Genomic DNA, 18,714 nt, shown 5'->3' with positions numbered 1-18,714 from the left:
AAAATTATCTAACTTGTCGGACAGCTAGCAGCAGACTAGCTTTTTTTGGCCTATATAAAATATGAATGAATAGCCTAAGGCCTAAGTTTTAACTAGTACTAACTAGTAGTAGAAGTGTAGTTATTAAATAGTACTACGACATCGTTTCATAATGAGGCTAGTCTTTTAATTAAATGACTAGTTAGCTAGTTAGCTGCAACATAGACGACTTAGTCCATATCAACAAATAAGGTTACTTTGAAGGTTTAGAAATCAAGGCAAGCTGTTACTAATACAGAATGACGCAAGTAACAACATTGAAATAGAAAATCTGGTTAGCTTGTTAATTAGTAGAAGTGAATAAAGAATAAAACGCACGCATGTAAAAAACAACTTTATTTCAATCACATTTACACAGCCAGCAAGGAGTTCACATATTTACTGTTATGTTTTAACAGATCCTGTTTAAGTTTATTAATCTCCATCATCATGTCTTGGTCGGAAGCCACCGTCTCTTGTATATGTTTACATTTTCTGAGAAATTCAGTTATAAGCTTCTGGCCTTCATTCGATTCGCGTGTTTCAACGGACGACTCAATTTCAAACAAATTTGTTTCCAGTTCAGCTTGTTTCGCCTCTGCATACTACAATGTTAGTTTAGTGATTAATATTTTACGTGTAAGGAAGAAAACGACATGATTACGTCTACAAATTTGCCACACAAAAAACCGAAATAGTGAATATAATGGAGGACAAACTCAACTGAAAATTTTGTCAAAATCAGCTAGATACGCAGGACTCGTGATTTCAAAAATAGTTTATTTGTATAATTTAACTGGTTTATTAAGCGTTACCGTAATATAATTAGTATTGGCAATATCATTTTTATCTGGGTCGAAAATATACAGAAAGAGGCTAAAAATATATGTAAAGGATATTACTACATATTCTCTATATTTCATGAATAGATAATAATAACTAATAAGTAAACTCAGACTTCCAAAACGTAACAACGTGTAAGGAAAAGTCTGTTTACCTACACCGAATCGGTGGATAGCTTTATGCAATATTTAGCAAATTAAAAAAAAAATAGAATTCTATCTTTACCATATTCCTTTCGTAAACTGTAAACATGTGGATACCATCACAAAAACCATACCTGAATGATAGAATCCGGTAAATCAGCCAACTTGGCAACATGTAATCCCAACGAATGTGTAGCGGGTCCGGGGACGATTTTATGCAACAGTAACAACTGTTGGTTCACCACTGACGCTTCTGCGTGCGAGTTCACTATCACATTTGGATGCAAGCTCGGCAGTCGAGTTAGTTCGTGATAGTGGGTCGCGAATAGGCAGAAACATTTGCTTTCCGTTGCTAATTTTCTGTAAACATATTATGAATGTGAAAATTTGGAATTTACTCAAATTCCTAGTTTTATAATTCAACTTTAATTGGTTTATTTTTTGATCCATGTAAAGTCCAATAAAGAGAAATAACTTTTATTAAACTACGACAAAAAAAAAGGAACCTGCCTTTCATATCAAAAACGTTCTTAACTGCCGTTATGGATACTAGATATTTTTTGTTAATTAATTAAACTATAAAAAAACTATTAACATAAACAAATATAAAACCATTTTATATTCATTTCTCTAAAATTTAATTTTAGTAACATACTCTGCAATAGCCCAGGCAATGCCGCAGCCCTCATATGTTGATGTTCCTCGTCCGAGCTCATCTACGAGCACCAAGGAATCTGGAGTAGCAGTCTAGAAATAATTGATTATTGTTGCATCTAATATGTTTCACATTTTTACTAGTATTTAAATATTAATTTAAATAACAAACATGCAAATTAACTTTTGATTCATATTAGGTACCTTTAAAAAATTGTGAAGATTAGATTTTTTTTTGTTTTTTTAATTTTTTTTTTGGATCTAATAATGCCATTCCTATTTAAAGACGAGAATATTCTTAAACTACAGATAAACAAGTTTTATCGCTAAAATTGTACGATCAAAATGCCATCTAACAACTAAAACTTACCCTCAAAATAGCAGCAGACTCGATCATCTCCATCATGAAAGTGCTTTGTCCTCTATCCTCTCTATCATTGGCCCCGACTCTAGCGCACAATGCCCTCATCAATGGGACATGGGCCATAGCCGCTGGGACCAAACATCCTGTATGTGCCAATAGTACGGCAATACCGCATGAACGCATCCACGTGGATTTGCCGCCCATATTCGCGCCTGTCACTATGTGCATGAGACACGAGTCTGGAAAAATATGTTTTAATGTAGAAATGTATTTCAGAATAAAAAAAAAAGAGTGTGTGTGTACTTATGTACACGCGTTAGAAGTTATACTTCTTTGGCGTATGGAAAAAAAAATACTAGAATATACAACTTGAACATAGTTATAAATTTTCATACCACCTTGAACTAACATCATGCTGTTAAATTTAGGTGTCGGTTTGCGCGCGCATTGTAAAAATTCACTCTCATCATTTTTCTCCATCGCGCTAAAAGAAGTATAACTTCAATAATAATGAAAAGGTTCTAGAAATAAAGACTTTCTATTAAATCTGTAAAATTCTGTTTATATCTATAATTCGCGAAAATAGATTGAGGTAAAGTCAGCTATTTATGATATTGCATATTTTATCAAGAATTCTGTACTACGACTAATTAATTACATTCCTTTCGAAAATGAAGAAATATTTAAAATCAACATATTCTTAAATATATAAATCAAACATTAAACTCAAAATACCTCGTTTAAACACCACATCATTCGGTATATACGACACACCCTCTTGCACTTCTAAGCACGGATGCCTTACTTCTTTTAGTACTAATTCGCTCAAACTGTCAGTAAGCACTGGCCGCGTGTATGGATACGGCGCTGTGGTTGCTGCTACAGCGAACGATACTAGCACATCCAGTCGCGATATTATGTGGGACAGACAGAACAGACACTCGGAGTAGCCGGCTGAAAGTTATTGTTTGGTGTTAGGTTATGTATGGGACATTGTATTAGTGTCTAAAACAGCACTCGCTCAAACTGTCAGTAAGCACTGGCCGAGAGTATGGATACGGCGCTGTGGTGGCTGCTACAGCGAACGATACTAGCACGTCCAGTCGCGATATTATGTGGGACAGACAGAACAGACACTCGGAGTAGCCGGCTGAAAGTTATTGTTTGGTGTTAGGTTATGTATGGGACATTGTATTAGTGTCTAAAACAGCACTCGCTCAAACTGTCAGTAAGCACTGGCCGCGTGTATGGATACGGCGCTGTGGTTGCTGCTACAGCGAACGATACTAGCACATCCAGTCGCGATATTATGTGGGACAGACAGAACAGACACTCGGAGTAGCCGGCTGAAAGTTATTGTTTGGTGTTAGGTTATGTATGGGACATTGTATTAGTGTCTAAAACAGCACTCGCTCAAACTGTCAGTAAGCACTGGCCGAGAGTATGGATATGGCGCTGTGGTGGCTGCTACAGCGAACGATACTAGCACATCCAGTCGCGATATTATGTGGGACAGACAGAACAGACACTCAGAGTAGCCGGCTGAAAGTTATTGTTTGGTGTTAGGTTATGTATGGGACATTGTATTAGTAAAACAGCACTCGCTCAAACTGTCAGTAAGCACTGGCCGAGAGTATGGATACGGCGCTGTGGTTGCTGCTGCAGCGAACGATACTAGCACGTCCAGTCGCGATATTATGTGGGACAGACAGAACAGACACTCGGAGTAGCCAGCTGAAAGTCATTATATTTGGTTATGTCATTATAAATCTATCACGCAACATGTTTTAAAAGGCATATTTTGCTTTACTCTTGTGCTCCTGTTGGTCGTACCGTAGATGTAGTTAGCGTTCCTTGATAAATGGAAAATGGTACACAAAAATATATTTTTGAATTCGAAAATTTGTACATGCATTGGAAGCTATAGGCTGCTTTTTATTGATTTACTGACTGAAACCTTGGACTACACAGTAGTTAGCCTGAAGTTCACTAAAAAGTATTACACACTACATTATACAATTATTTTACTTATCGAAGAAAATTATATTATGTATATTGTATATCTAACCTGCAATTCCAATAATTTCCGCCACTACTTTATCCTGTTCCTTCTCATAATTAGTTTTAGTCTGAACATAGTCTTCTGTGATATTTTCCAATTTACTGGTCTTGAATCTCACACCACCTTTAACGGCATCTATTATTGTGTACTTCTTGTTACCGCGCAGTACTTGCTCTTCTTTTAATGTTACCCTTATGAATAGATTATTTTCATTAGTATTGGATTGCGCATTAAAACAACACAGATAGTTGAATTTCATATTTTAGCATTCAAATGCGGGTTTGAATCCCGCCCTGTCATAGGATATTTTCTAGTCTTTAAACATTTATTATACTGACAGTTCCTTCTAATAGTATTATTTCGTAAGAGTAGCTCAAGTAGAGTAGTAAAATTACTATACCTGGATGGTTACTTGAATGTATGAGATAATCTCTTTAGTCTTTACCTATTATAGGTAACCAAGCTTAAAAGCTAGATTTTAATTTTTTATATTCTCAAGCATATCATAAATAACTAAATAAGTACCTGAAATAAAACCCATTCTGTGGATTATTTTCAAGCTTTATCGTCTTTCCTGCATCAAGTCCTAAATCATTAGCTGCTTTGTTCAACTCTCTATCTGCAGATGCCTGAATTTTTTCCAACTCTTTATGAAGGGTTTGGAGTTGATCGTCGAATGATGGCTTTACCAAAAAATCACCTTAAAAATAAATGATATAATATTACTGATATAATGCTAGTTTAAAAGTTAAATTTAAAGTAAGCTGTGGCCAATACTTAACGACATATGTACTTAACGACAGATAAAAATGCAATGAATAAAAAAATTGTACCACGACGTTTTGAAATAACTTAAAATTATTACTAACGGTGAACTATTGATTTGGAATTCGAGCATATCAAATGTACAAAAACTTGCAATATCTAATCAATTAGTTCAACATTAAGAACGCGAATAAAGTCAAATCACCAATCAACATTTAGTTGATACGTGTAATATTCAAGACCAAATATAAAAAATTAAATATATGTAAAACTTGATGATATTTTCGATTATACTGTCAGATCAAAAACATAAAATATTGAAATTGACTCGATAGAAAAAATTCACGAAGTTACCTCTAAATTTCACACTTTTACGTTTTTTACTTGACATGGTAATGCCTATTATGTTCTTTTTTTCATAAACAATTATATTGAAACATTTGTGAGAACTTTGTCCGACCACTTTTTTGTAATTACTTATAGTTTTGGTTTAATCACGATAAAACACTTTTGGCGCTTACTATATTTTTAATTACGCAAGAAATCATCTTGCATCGCACGTTCCGGGAGCTAAAAACATAATTCTATTTCATACATCAGACGCTATCGCTCCGTTGAGACGAGTAGACCATGCTCAAATTGCTGTGCCGCGCGCCGATTTTTTAATAATATTGTTTCAATATTGTTTTTTTGAAAATGGTACACAACAAAAGAACATTGAAACTTCAGAAACGAGAACTAAAAGAGATTCATATTTAAATGATATCTAACTAATTTTCGAAGATAAGTTAATATAGTATTGTAATCATATTATTAATAAATAATTATTAGTTATTTATAATAAATAATAAATTATTATTTATTAATATGTATTAATAAAAAATACGACTTTCGATTCATTTCAGAAACTTTATGCAGGTGAGTTTAGATATTACATAAATATGTAATATCTAATCACACTCACACGAATTTATGCATAAATTCGTTTCCGTGGGCTGAGTATTGACGCGACGATCTTAGGTATACAAACATATATATATATATATATATTATATGGATACAAATATTTCATTCATAGTGTTACATCAATAAAATCAAGAAAGATTTATGGTATATTTTTTTATGAATTATTATATTATTACTTATTACCATTACTACTATGATTACCTACTACCTATTTGTAGATTCCTATGGTTGTTCCAGTAAATAATGTAAATAGGTTGTGAATAGTAGGTATATATAATATAATATATTCACAATCTGTATTACTAATCACTGGTGCAGTGATGAGTGAACTCCCATAAATAATTATTATAATCCATACTTATATTATAAATGCGAAAGTAACTCTGTCTGTCTGTCTGTTACTCAATCACGCCTAAACTACTGAACCAATTTGCATGAAATTTGGTATGGAGATATTTTGATACCCGAGAAAGGACATAGGCTACCTTTTATTGCGAAATATGTACCACGGGCGAAGCCGGGGGGGACCTCTAGTAAATTATAAAGTTATACCTGCTCATTATTTGAAATCTATCGTAAAATTAGTGTCAATAAAATTTCGTGTTTCGCGTTGTCACGTTATCACGTGTTTTTTCAATTCTTTTTTTATTGTATCCCTTGAAGTACAAGGATGGTTCTCATGTAGAGAAAACGTAAATATGTACGGGCGAAGCCGGGGCGGACCGCTAATTACAAATAAAATACATATCATTCACTAGCTTTCCGCCTGCGGCTTCGCCCGCGTTTTCAAAGAAAAACCCGCATAGTTCCCGTTCCCGTGGGATTTCCGGGATAAAACCTAGCCTATGTTACTCGTGGATAATGTAGCTTTCGAATGGTGAAAGAATTTTTAAAATCGGTCTAGTAGTTTATGAGCCTATTCATTACAATCAAACAAACAAACAAACAAACAAAGTTTTCCTCTTTATAATATTAGTGTATGTATAAATAATTATAAAGTTATACCTGCTCATTATTTGAAATCTATCGTAAAATTAGTGTCAATAAAATTTCGCGTTTCGCGTTGTCACGTTATCACGTGTTTTTTCAATTCTTTTTTTATTGTATCCCTTGAAGTACAAGGATGGTTCTCATGTAGAGAAAACGTAAATATGTACGGGCGAAGCCGGGTCGGACCGCTGCGCTAGTTACAAATAAAATACATATCATTCACTAGCTTTCCGCCTGCGGCTTCGCCCGCGTTTTCAAAGTAAAACCCGCATAGTTCCCGTTCCCGTGGGATTTCCGGGATAAAACCTAGCCTATGTTACTCGTGGATAATGTAGCTTTCGAATGGTGAAAGAATTTTTTAAAATCGGTCTAGTAGTTTATGAGCCTATTCATTACAATCAAACAAACAAACAAACAAAGTTTTCCTCTTTATAATATTAGTGTAGATTAGTGTAGACAAACACTATGAATAGGGTTGCCAACTTTTTTTACAAGAAATAAAGTACGTATATTCATAATTCATTATTCAGGTCTATGAAGATTATTAAACAGTATTTTAGTAAAACAAACATTATTTATTGTAGTGTGTGCCCTCTGACTAAATAAAAAAAATTGTGAGCGTCTAAATGTAACACATAATAATGTGTCTGCACTTTGATGCTGAAAACAGTCTTTTGTATAAGTACTTTTTTTTTGTTAAACAGTAAAAAGTATAATTTAGTGAAAAACAGTAGAATACTGTTTGGCAACCCTAAGTATGAATACACTCGCGAATGCAAATTCTGGTTTTGTGCGTGTTTCCACTTTCAACTATCAAGTGACGATTTATTTATTTGTTTTGTTTCGTCATTATTATGGTCAAATATTAATAACGAAACAAATTATTATGGACTCGATATTTTATTGTTTCACGGTAGTCGTCTTGTCGTTTGCTCAAGAACGTGAAATTGAATGATAATTTTTTTTTTTTTTTATAAAGTCAAAACCATTTTCTTTCAAATAAAAACTTGTTTTTATTGAAAACAAAAATCAGAGTGTTGCTAGGAATAAGTATAACATTAAATAGTAATGTTAGGATATCGAAACATTTTTGTATAGGCCTGAACGTTATAGTGGAAACGCGCTCTAAGATCTGAGTAATATACATGTCGTGGCCATATCGTAGATTTGCTCATTTCATGAAATGGCCAATTTAGTTTGGCCAGATCGTTAAATTGCCAACGTTTCACGATTTGGTCATCCACATTTGGCCAGATCGTCGATCTGGCCAAACGTGGATGGCCATTTCACGAAATTCGACCATTTTTGTTAAAGCGATTCGCTTCTGGCACTCGCCGGACGCTGCCGCGGCACGCTCGCTTTGCTCGCTCGGCTCGTGCGTTGTTTATTAAAGTCTAACCTAACCTATATTTTATACGTTCTGGCCAAATGTCGATGACCAAATCGTGAAACGTTGACGATTTAACGATCTGACCAAACTATGTTGGCCATTTCATGAAATGAGCAAATCTACAATATGACCACGACATACACACCACTAGATATGCAAATATTTCTCCAAGCTAATTTACCTTGTACTAATATTATACTAATGTTGTACTAATATTGTAAATGTGAAAGTAACTCTGTCTGTCTGTCTGTTACTCAATCACTCCTACTGAACCAATTTGCATGTAATTTGGTATAGAGATATTTTGATACCCGAGAAAGGACATAGGATAGGTTTTATCCCGGAAATCCCACGGGAACGGGAATTATGCGGGTTTTTCTTTGACTGCGCGGGCGATGCCGCGGGCGGAAAGCTAGTATATAATAAATATAATATAAACACAACAATATAACATTCATTCAAATCATACAAACAAACAGACATAAACACACAGGCAGAATTTTTTTACGGATTCGTGCTCTATACCGTTTCCCTAATATTGTTTTTTTGAATATATTACATACATACTTACACTTTTTTACTGTTTTATTATATATACGTATAGATTATTATCATCAATAATTATAAATAAAATGCCATGCGAGCATATTATAGGGCGACTGAGGGTGAAACCAACCGGACTGGATACCGAGTGCGACTGCTCCGCGAATTCAACATCTTGGAACCCAACATCACCCTGTTTCCGCGGAAGCCCCTGAACCGATGGGCGTTGATGACCCACCCGATGTGTCAGTCCTTTTTGAGGAGAACACCGGGGTGGAGACCAATGCGATCGGAGCGGGGGAAACTGAGGAAATAGCTACCCAGGACATGGACAAGATCAGGAGAGAGCTTGAGGAGACGATCTCTCATTACCGAGGAATACCGGTTGAGCAGCGCTCCCAGCTTCCTCGCGTTCCCTATAGAGCGTCGACCAGACTTACCGTTGAGACAGTTAATAAATTACTGCCGCCATATTTGGAAACCAGTACTGACATTGGTGATACGGGATCGATACTATACGCTGCGGCGGTAGTCGTGTGTCGAGCGGTGGGGATTAACTTCTCGAATACGGGAAGAGGATCTCCGCAGCGACATACGACACCTGCTTGGAGGCGTCGTATCGAAACTCGAATCGCTAATGCCAGAGTCCTCATCGGTAAGCTTACTGCTTTTAGGGCCGGTAACACAAGACCGCGAGTGATGCGCTTTGTCAGGTCTGCAATCAGTGAGATATCTCACAATCTGCCCCAGGCAGAGCTATTGCGAATAGTGACAGTGCGCATCGACACCCTGAAACAGCAGGTCGCAGCTTGGGGGAAACGCATTAGACGGTACTCTGAAACAACAAGGAGACACCGTGAGAATCGTCTCTTCGAAAGTGACCAAAGGAAGTTCTACAAGTACCTTCAATCTGGGGCTCGGAAAGCACACATGGGGCCACAACCCGAAAAGGCGGACCTGATTGCCTTTTGGCGTGGAATATGGTCTCATGCTGCTGAGCACGTCGAAGGTGCTTGGATGATGGAGCTGGAGGAAGCGTGTGTAGCCTTACCACCCATGGACCCTGTTGTTGTCACAAGAGACGACATCAGCGCAGCAGTCCGAAAATGCCCGAACTGGAAAACTCCAGGGGTAGACGGACTTCAGACTTACTGGCTGAAAGGGTTCAACGCATGCCATGCTACCTTAGCCCGCCAATTTGGAGAAGCGATTGAGCACCGCTTGCTTCCAAACTTCCTCACTACTGGGGTCACTTATCTAGCTCCTAAATCCAACCGCTCCGCTGACCCGTCACAATACCGCCCAATTACGTGCCTACCTACCATCTACAAGGCATTGACATCTGTACTGGCGGCCAAAATTGCCAAGCATATAGATGGCAATAGAATTTTGGCAGATACACAGAATGGATGTCGGGCGGGTGGTCGCGGAACTAAGGAGCTTCTCCTGATCGACACGGTTATTGGTCAGCAGGTCAAGCGTAACAGACGCAACTTATCCGCTGCCTGGATTGACTATAAAAAAGCATTTGACTCGGTCCCCCATACATGGTTAACGAGAGTCCTGGAACTTTATAAGATCGATCCTTCGATCCGAGGGCTTCTCGGAACATGTATGGGGCAATGGAGTACAATGCTTTGTCTCCAAGGTAAGCGGCTGTCTGACGCGGAGGACCGAATAAAGATACGGCGGGGTATTTTCCAGGGCGATTGCCTGAGTCCTCTATGGTTTTGCCTGGCACTAAACCCTCTAAGCTATTTGCTTGAGAGATTAGGATCCGGATTTCAGCTTCGCAGGGGTGGCCTAAGACTTAACCATCTGCTCTACATGGATGATCTCAAATTATTTGCGCCTAATAGGTCCAGGTTAACGGAGCTGCTAAAAATCACGTGTGATTTTAGCAGCTCCATTGGCATGGAACTTGGGGTGGATAAGTGTGCGGTTATACATGTGGAGCGGGGTAAAGTAACCGCGTCTGATGACATAACACCATCTGGCGCGGCCCATCTTAGGGTACTTACAGAGGCTGAAACTTACCGATACTTGGGTATGTCACAGAATATATGTGTGGAGGGGGTGAGCGTGAAACAGGATGTTGCCGAGGTGTTTTGTGAACGCATGACAAAAGTTTTCAACAGCTATTTGTCGGGCGTGAACAAAATACGAGCGTTCAATACCTGGGTCATGCCCGTTCTCCTGTACACATTTGGCGTACTCAAGTGGACTCAGACCGAACTGAACGCCCTGGACCGGAAAGTCCGCACAACTATGACTCTGCATCGGTTGCATCACCCGAAATCGTCAGTGATGAGGCTGTATATCCCTAGAAGGTGCGGTGGTCGTGGCATGTTAAGTGCCCAATCGCTGCACAATCGGGAGATATGCAAACTCAGAGACTATTTCCTTGCAAAGGTTAGTCATGCAATCCATGCTGAAGTCATAGAATGTGACAAAGGACTCACTCCCCTATCCCTGGCCAAACAGGACTGGCAAAAGCCGGCGGTGCTCAGCATTTCCGACAGAGAGGCCATATGGAAAGAGAAAGAGCTACACGGTAGGTTTCACAGGATTCTGCATGAACCTCATGTAGATTTCTTGTCCTCCGTGCACTGGCTGCGTTTCGGTGACCTCTTTGGGGAAACCGAGGGTTTTGTCTGTGCGATACAGGATCAGGTGGTTAAGACGAACAATTATCGGAGGTACATCATAAAGGACGGGACCCAGGACTTATGTCGTATGTGTCACCGTCCTGGAGAAACTCTCCGACATGTTACTTCCGGTTGTTCCATGCTTGCCAACACTGAGTACTTGCACAGGCATAACCTAGCAGCTAGGATTATCCACCAAGAGCTCGCTCTGAAGTATGGCCTTCTTGTCGGAAAAGTGCCTTATTACAAGTACGCGCCGGAGCCGGTCCTGGAAAATAACCGTGCCAAATTGTACTGGGATCGGCCCATCATCACAGACAGGACTATTCTAGCGAATAGACCTGATATTGTGGTGATGGACCTAGCAACTTCCAGGATTTTCTTGGTAGACATCACTATCCCACATGACGACAATCTTGTTAAGGCCGATTCAGATAAACGGCTCAAATATCTGGATCTGGCGCATGAGGTTGTCGAGATGTGGGGCGGTGTGTCTGCCGAGATAATCCCCATAGTTGTGTCCACCAATGGGCTGATTCCTTCCTCCTTAAAACAATATTTAAGGAGGTTGGATTTACCGGTAAAGCCCATGACAGTGGGGATACAGCGGGCAGTCCTGCTGGACAACGCTCGGATAGTCCGCAGGTTTCTCACTCAATCGCCCTAGGCTCCGGCCGTCTGGCCACTCAGCCGGAGTTGTTTAAAACACCGCCGCGAGGCGAGATACTTGCCCCCCCATTTAATAAATAAAAAATAATAATAAATTATCATATTACATAATTTGCCATGATTTCAACTTCACTGTTTTATATAATTATTTCATTAATATACTAACTACCGAAAATACGCGTAGAACGAGCGAAGAATATTGTGTTTAATTTAGCGTCCGATGAACTTTACGTAAGTACGATGAGCCGGGTGCGGAGTGTATGATGGAAGAAAGATTGCGCGCGGCATGGCGCGCTAGGGCGGGGCCCATAACTTTAGAAATTCTCTGCCTTTATGCCCACTCTTAATAACTCAAAACTAACTTGACATATTTTAAGATCGAGATCTTGAACCTTGGGATTCCCGTCGTTTGATATGAAAATAGAAATTAGTACAAATGTATCAAAACAAACAAACAAATTATTAAACTGATTATTACAACAACTTCAAATAACCTCTATCCACAGCATCCATATCAACGGTGGTTTCAATCATCTGTTGAAACTTGTCCAAGTCATCATTGAGTTCAGATATAGGTTCCGTTAGAGACGAATGTACTGTCGGACTGTTTGATTCAGCTAGACATTGTAGTAAGGCTGGCAGTCTTTGGATAGCCTGAAATATTTATACTATTACATATTTTAGCTAATATTGTTTTTTTTTTAAACTTATAACAAGTAACATGTGTATCACACTCGGTACATGCAAAATATGTTTGTGGTTTGGATAAGTTTACTTTTGATTTATACTGCAAGAATCAAGCAAGACTCTATGGGCTAGTAAGAAAGTGCGCGCACGTAGCGACGCAACTCCCCATAGAGTTGATGGGAGAGACAAAATAGTTGCGGAGACAAAAGTTGCTCTTGCACGCTAGCTCTTAGAGTATACCAAATGAAATTTTATCATATTTGCCGTATCAATTATGTACTTTTCTACTTTGATTAATTGACTATGGAATTGAATTGGAAATCAAAATCTACTAAACATTTAAATAAATATTATATAAGAATCAGTTGCAATAAAATAATTCATACCTGATATATCTTATAACAATCATGTAAGTTAGCCTTCTTTCGTGTAAGTCTTCGAGCTAAACTTTGCAAATCAGGGATCCTTCGTAAATGGTCATCATGTAATGGTAGACGTAGTTGTGAATTATTCACGAGTAACTCTACTATGTCCAATCGTTCGTTTATTAGATTTATATCGCGAAGCGGTTGACGCAACCATTGTGCTAAGAGTCTGGAAAAATATTAAAAATTATTATAATGCGACTTACAAACAACAAACATGAAAAATGTTTATGATATTAAAGTTAGTTTGTATTTCATTGGATTAATAGAATCATAATATTCGACATATTTCCGGTTCATTAAAAGGAAATTCAAAAATTTACCAGAATCATCATATACTTACGTAAAACCATATTTTTTGAATTACATAATGATTTGTGGTTACCCTATATATTTCCTCAAAATTATAACTTAAACCTTTATAATTTCTTAAATTTGACCTTTATATTACTAATATTCCACCCGAGGCTACGCCCGCGTGATCAACGGAAACTCCCATGGGCATTAAATATTTCACTGCGGAAAATAAGCTACATTTTCCTCAGTGAAATATTAGTCTGCAGCCTCCCTGACTATCTCCATCACAAAAATCATACAAAACTCATAATCATACGAATATTGTGCGAATGCACGGAGAAATAACTTTTAGCCACCGCTACTTCATCAAGGGAAAATTAATTATTTGAAAAAATTAAGCATGTTCAAAAAAAATATTTAAAAAAACATACCTTTTTCCTTGTTGCGTACGACATCTATCGAGCAGCCCGTACAAACTGCGCGCTGGTGCGTGTGAAGTATCTCCTAGTTCGGGAAGTACGTTCAGTGCGGTTAGTGCAGCTGCGTCTAAGTGCAGGTAGCACTCTGATTTTATGGAGTTTATTCGAAATCTGAAATTAAAAAATACACATAGTAATGTGTAATGTGTATGTGTATGTTCACAAAAGATTTTTTGTATTTTTGAAAAGATAATTTCCATTTGAGTCGATACATATCAAACTCCGGTAAGTCCACTCCCCGCCAAAATTGAGATAACAATGGCGCCAATTTTGAATTGTAAAACTAAACCAGTCTGTACTTTTCAAAGTTAGGTAAGTCAATCGTATCTCTATTAAAATAAGGTTTAAAGTAAATGTTTTTTTTCAAACTCTGGTATGTCCGTCGACAGTGGTTTATCAAACTCAGGTAAGTCCATTTCGACCAATAACAGCGCAGTATGGCACTAAAATGGCTGCCATTTCTCTCAATTTTGTTGAAGCTAACACGTGTGACCAATGCTTATAAATCGTTTTAATTGATAAATGATGGAAGAAAACAGTTTTACTATAGAGGTGGTGGTTCTAGACAAAGCAAGGAAAAAAACAATACCAAAAGCTAAAACAGACAAGGCTCAGAAAACAGCTAAAAGATAAATGAAACTAGACGCACAGCACACTTTTTATTTGTTGTCAGTTTCGTAACATTAGATTTTTTATGTGGAGGGGTTGTCAGCCCCTCGCACAACCCCCGAAATGCTGGAGGACCACACCCTTCTTTGGTCAGCGAGGCTATCGGCCTTAGCCAGTAGCGTAGCTAGGCTGTACTACCGACCGCTCCCCCATCCGCCACCCGGGGGACGCTCCCCATACGCTGTAAGGGCCAGCGCGAAACACTCTTCGGTGTAACGCAGGCCTTCATAAGATACTTGGGTCCAAATTATTGAGCAGACGTACAAAATTTCGAATCTATAAAACCGTGATAAGGCCGATTCTTATGTACGGCTGTGAAACCTGGACGCTCACCCAAAAAGAAGAAAAGAAGCTTCTCGTAACGGAACGCAAAATGCTCCGTAAAATATTGGGCCCGATACCCTTAAACGACGGTAGCTGGAGAATCAGAACCAATAAGGAGCTGGAGGAACTTTTTGCTGCACCAAAAATCTTAGGCGAGATTAAAGCGCATAGGCTACGATGGTTGGGCCACGTTCTGCGGATGGGAGATGATCGGGCTGCTAAGCGGGTTTACTTGGGGCGTCCCTCAGGCCGACGGCCGGTTGGCCGTCCTAAGTATCGCTGGGCGGACCAAGTGAATAACGATCTCGTGGCACTGCGCAGAAGAGACTGGCAAAACATCGCACTGTGCCGGGACAAGTGGCGTCTTTTGTTGTCGGAGGCCAAGACCCACTTTGGGGTCACTGCGCCAGATAGTAAGTAAGTAAGACGCACAGCACACGCACAGTAGTTATTCCCAGCCATGAAGCCCAGGGCCGAACTGAGATTTTTTCAACCGTTTTGATTTATTGACCCCTCTCTTTGCCCAGCAGTGGGATGATAAAGGTTAATAATAATAATAATTTGTATCTTTTAATTTACATATTTTATTTTAATGTCCAATACTTACAACGCGACAAACTATCTACCCATTTCCACCACCTCAGTACGTCCCAAAACTGAGTTCTATCAAATCCCTGTAAGTCCATTAGAGATTTTTCAAATTCCTGTAAGTCCAAGACGATGTTTTTCAAAACCCGGTAAGTTTTGCTGGTACAGTCACGAGCAATAATATATGCCTAGGGGGCGATGTGCAAAAATATCTGTCACTAGAATAAATTCAATAATATCTGTCTGCCCGTATACAGCAAAAATATCTGACATTAGTAGGCAACATAATAAAGTGGCATCAAAATAATGTGACGAAAATGTACAGCAAATAATTGTGACAACCTCTCACGGCATAAATATGTGACATCAACTAGGAAGCAATAATATCTGACACAATTTCATATTTCTGTATTTTGCATCGATTCCTCATAAAAAGCATAAATATGTAACATCAACTAGGAAGCAATAATATCTGACACAATTTCATATTTCTGTATTTTGCATCGATTCCTCACAAAAAGCATAAATATGTGACATCAACTAGGAAGCAATAATATCTGACACAATTTCATATTTCTGTATTTTGCATCGATTCCTCACACAAAGCATAAATATGTGACACAAACTAGGTGGCAATAATATCTGACACAATTTCATATTTCTGTATTTTGCATCGATTCCTCACAAAAAGCATAAATATGTGACATCAACTATAAAGCAATGATATCTGACACAATTTCATATTTCTGTATTTTGCATCGATTCCTCACACAAAGCATAAATATGTGACACCAACTAGGTGGCAATAATATCTGACACAATTTTATATTTGTGTATTTTGCGTTGATTTCACACAAAAAGCATAAATATGTGACATCAACTAGGAAGCAATAATATCTGACACAATTTTATTTTCAATTTAATATTGAATTAATACAAAATATAAATTTTATTTTAACTACGTTGTTTTAAAACATTATATTACCATATTAATTAATATGTGCCGTCGTTGTATACTACATATTGTATGTCTAGATATTATATCCTACTAGCTTAACACCCGCGGCTTCGCCCGCGTTTTCAAAGAAAAACCCGCATAGTTTCCGTTCCTGTGGGATTTCCAGGATAAAAGCTCTCATAAGCGTTAATCCAAGTTACCTTCTATGTGTGTGCCAAATTCCATTGTTTTGCCTTTTATTTGTGTGAAAGAGTAACAAACATCCTTACATGATACGAACTTTCACATTTATAATATTAGAAGGATATCATATTATCATGACAAAATTAAAGTATTCATATACTTATATGAATACCCACTTGGGTAGATCTATTTTATTTGAAGGTTCAGTGTAACCTTCGTGTATTATTTAGAAATTGTTTTGTTATATTTGACGTTAGCGGCGTTTGACACCTTTGACACGATTGCTCCGTTATTCATTTTCTTTTACCTATAATATTGCTATTATTTTATTGAGTATCGAAAATTATGGCAAGTTAACATATTTCATTTAAATAAATTATCGTAATTTCATTTAAATAAAAAATATTTACAAAATATAATGTGTCTTTTGTTCATATTCTTACCCCAGCAAAATACAAAACACTAATTCAATAAAAAACGTTTCACCTTTTTTAAAATCCTATCCAATTTTATCCTACTAGTCCTACTATAATCCTACTTCCTATCCTACTAATCTATTATTATAAATGCGAAAGTTTGTGAGGATGTGTATGTGTGTGTCTGTTACTCTTTCACGCAAATACTACTGAACCGATTACAATGAAATTTAGCAGACATATAAAGAGTAACTTGGGTTAACAAATAGGATAGGTTTTATCCCAAAAATCCCACGGGAACGGATACTATGCGGTATTTCTGTGAAAACGCAGGCGAAGCCGCGGGCGGAAAGCCTAGTGTCACATATTTATGCTTTTTGTGAGGAATCAATTATATTTTACAATACAGAAATATAAAATTGTGTCAGATATTATTGCCTCCTAGGTGACGTCACATATTTATGCTTCGAGAGGTTATCACAATTATTTGCTGTAACATTTTCGTCACATAATTTTGATGCCACTTTATTATGTTGCCTACTAATGTCAGATATTTTTGCTGTATACGGGCAGACAGATATTATTGAACCCGTTCTTATGACAGATATTTTTGCTAATCTGCAAATGGTAATATATTTATGCTTCTGACTGTACATATCAAACGCCTGTATGTCCAGATTTAAATCTAATTTTGTGGTATAATCATCAAGTAATACATTTATTTTTCTTCGTAAAAATAATTCTAATGTATTATATTATATCCGTCATAAATTATAAAGGTCCAAACATATTGTTTTTTTAAGTTATTAAAAATACCTCGATTCCCACATTTCTGTTAGAATGGACTTACCGGAGTTTGATATGTATCGACTCATTTAGTTAACAATAAACCTACTGCAAATAACCGCATAAATATCATGTGCAATTTTTTCGCTTGATTCATGATGTACCCAATGTAGTAGAACCGATATTGGAATTCCTCAAATAATTATATTTAGTAAAGAAATTTTTTAGAGATAGAGAAAGAATAATCAATTTTAATTTTATGACGACGCGGTTGGCGCAGTGGTAAAGTAACTGCCTACTGAGCCGACGGTCCCGGGTTCGATCCCCGGTCAGGGCAAATATTTGTGTGATGAACTCAATTATTTGTTCTTGGGTCTGGGTGTTATTATCTATATATGTATTTATTAAATATTATATTTATCGTCGCCTAGTACCCACAACACAAGCCTTAATTGACCTTACTGTGGGACTAGGTCGATTTGTGTAATAATGTCCTATAATATTTATTTATTTATAAAATTAAAATCTTCCTGATCATATTTAATGCCTAACAATGAAGGTTTATGACAGAAGAGCACGTTAATTAAGTTATTTTTCCGAACACAATTTCTTTATCGTTCAGAAACAGTAACTTACTGGTTGATAATAACTAGGTCATCTACACGTTATTGCAATTAATTATTATTAAAAGCATCCGTATCGAAGTTTCTAGAAGCACGAGCCAATGTTATTAATAATAATTGTTTATAAATGAAATTATTATCATTAGACAGATTTACTTCCTATATATGTAACAGCTAAACAGATAATTACGATTACCATCCATACAACAACCTCGAATGAAAAC

General features: G+C 37.3%; 1 protein-coding gene across 1 annotated transcript in view; it reads right to left on the bottom strand.

Moving 5' to 3' along the window:
* Window positions 1-360: 360 nt before the first annotated feature.
* Window positions 361-18,714, bottom strand: part of LOC123696822 (DNA mismatch repair protein Msh2) — a 36,390-nt gene continuing 18,036 nt past the window's right edge. Inside the window, exons 7-17 of the mRNA XM_045643193.1 lie at window positions 13,896-14,054; window positions 13,129-13,336; window positions 12,550-12,709; window positions 4,610-4,784; window positions 4,091-4,275; window positions 3,245-3,368; window positions 2,758-2,852; window positions 2,029-2,261; window positions 1,660-1,751; window positions 1,139-1,364; window positions 361-623 (exon numbers count right to left, since the gene is read on the bottom strand). Coding sequence (XP_045499149.1) covers window positions 390-623; window positions 1,139-1,364; window positions 1,660-1,751; window positions 2,029-2,261; window positions 2,758-2,852; window positions 3,245-3,368; window positions 4,091-4,275; window positions 4,610-4,784; window positions 12,550-12,709; window positions 13,129-13,336; window positions 13,896-14,054 — 1,891 coding nt within the window. The 3' untranslated portion in view covers window positions 361-389. The remainder of the gene's footprint in view (window positions 624-1,138; window positions 1,365-1,659; window positions 1,752-2,028; window positions 2,262-2,757; window positions 2,853-3,244; window positions 3,369-4,090; window positions 4,276-4,609; window positions 4,785-12,549; window positions 12,710-13,128; window positions 13,337-13,895; window positions 14,055-18,714) is intronic.

The sequence above is a fragment of the Colias croceus genome, chromosome 13, assembly GCF_905220415.1.
Source record: "Colias croceus chromosome 13, ilColCroc2.1".
Classification (NCBI taxonomy): domain Eukaryota; kingdom Metazoa; phylum Arthropoda; class Insecta; order Lepidoptera; family Pieridae; genus Colias; species Colias croceus.
Note: the sequence above shows the minus strand (reverse complement) of the source record. Positions and strands in the feature narration are given on the sequence as shown.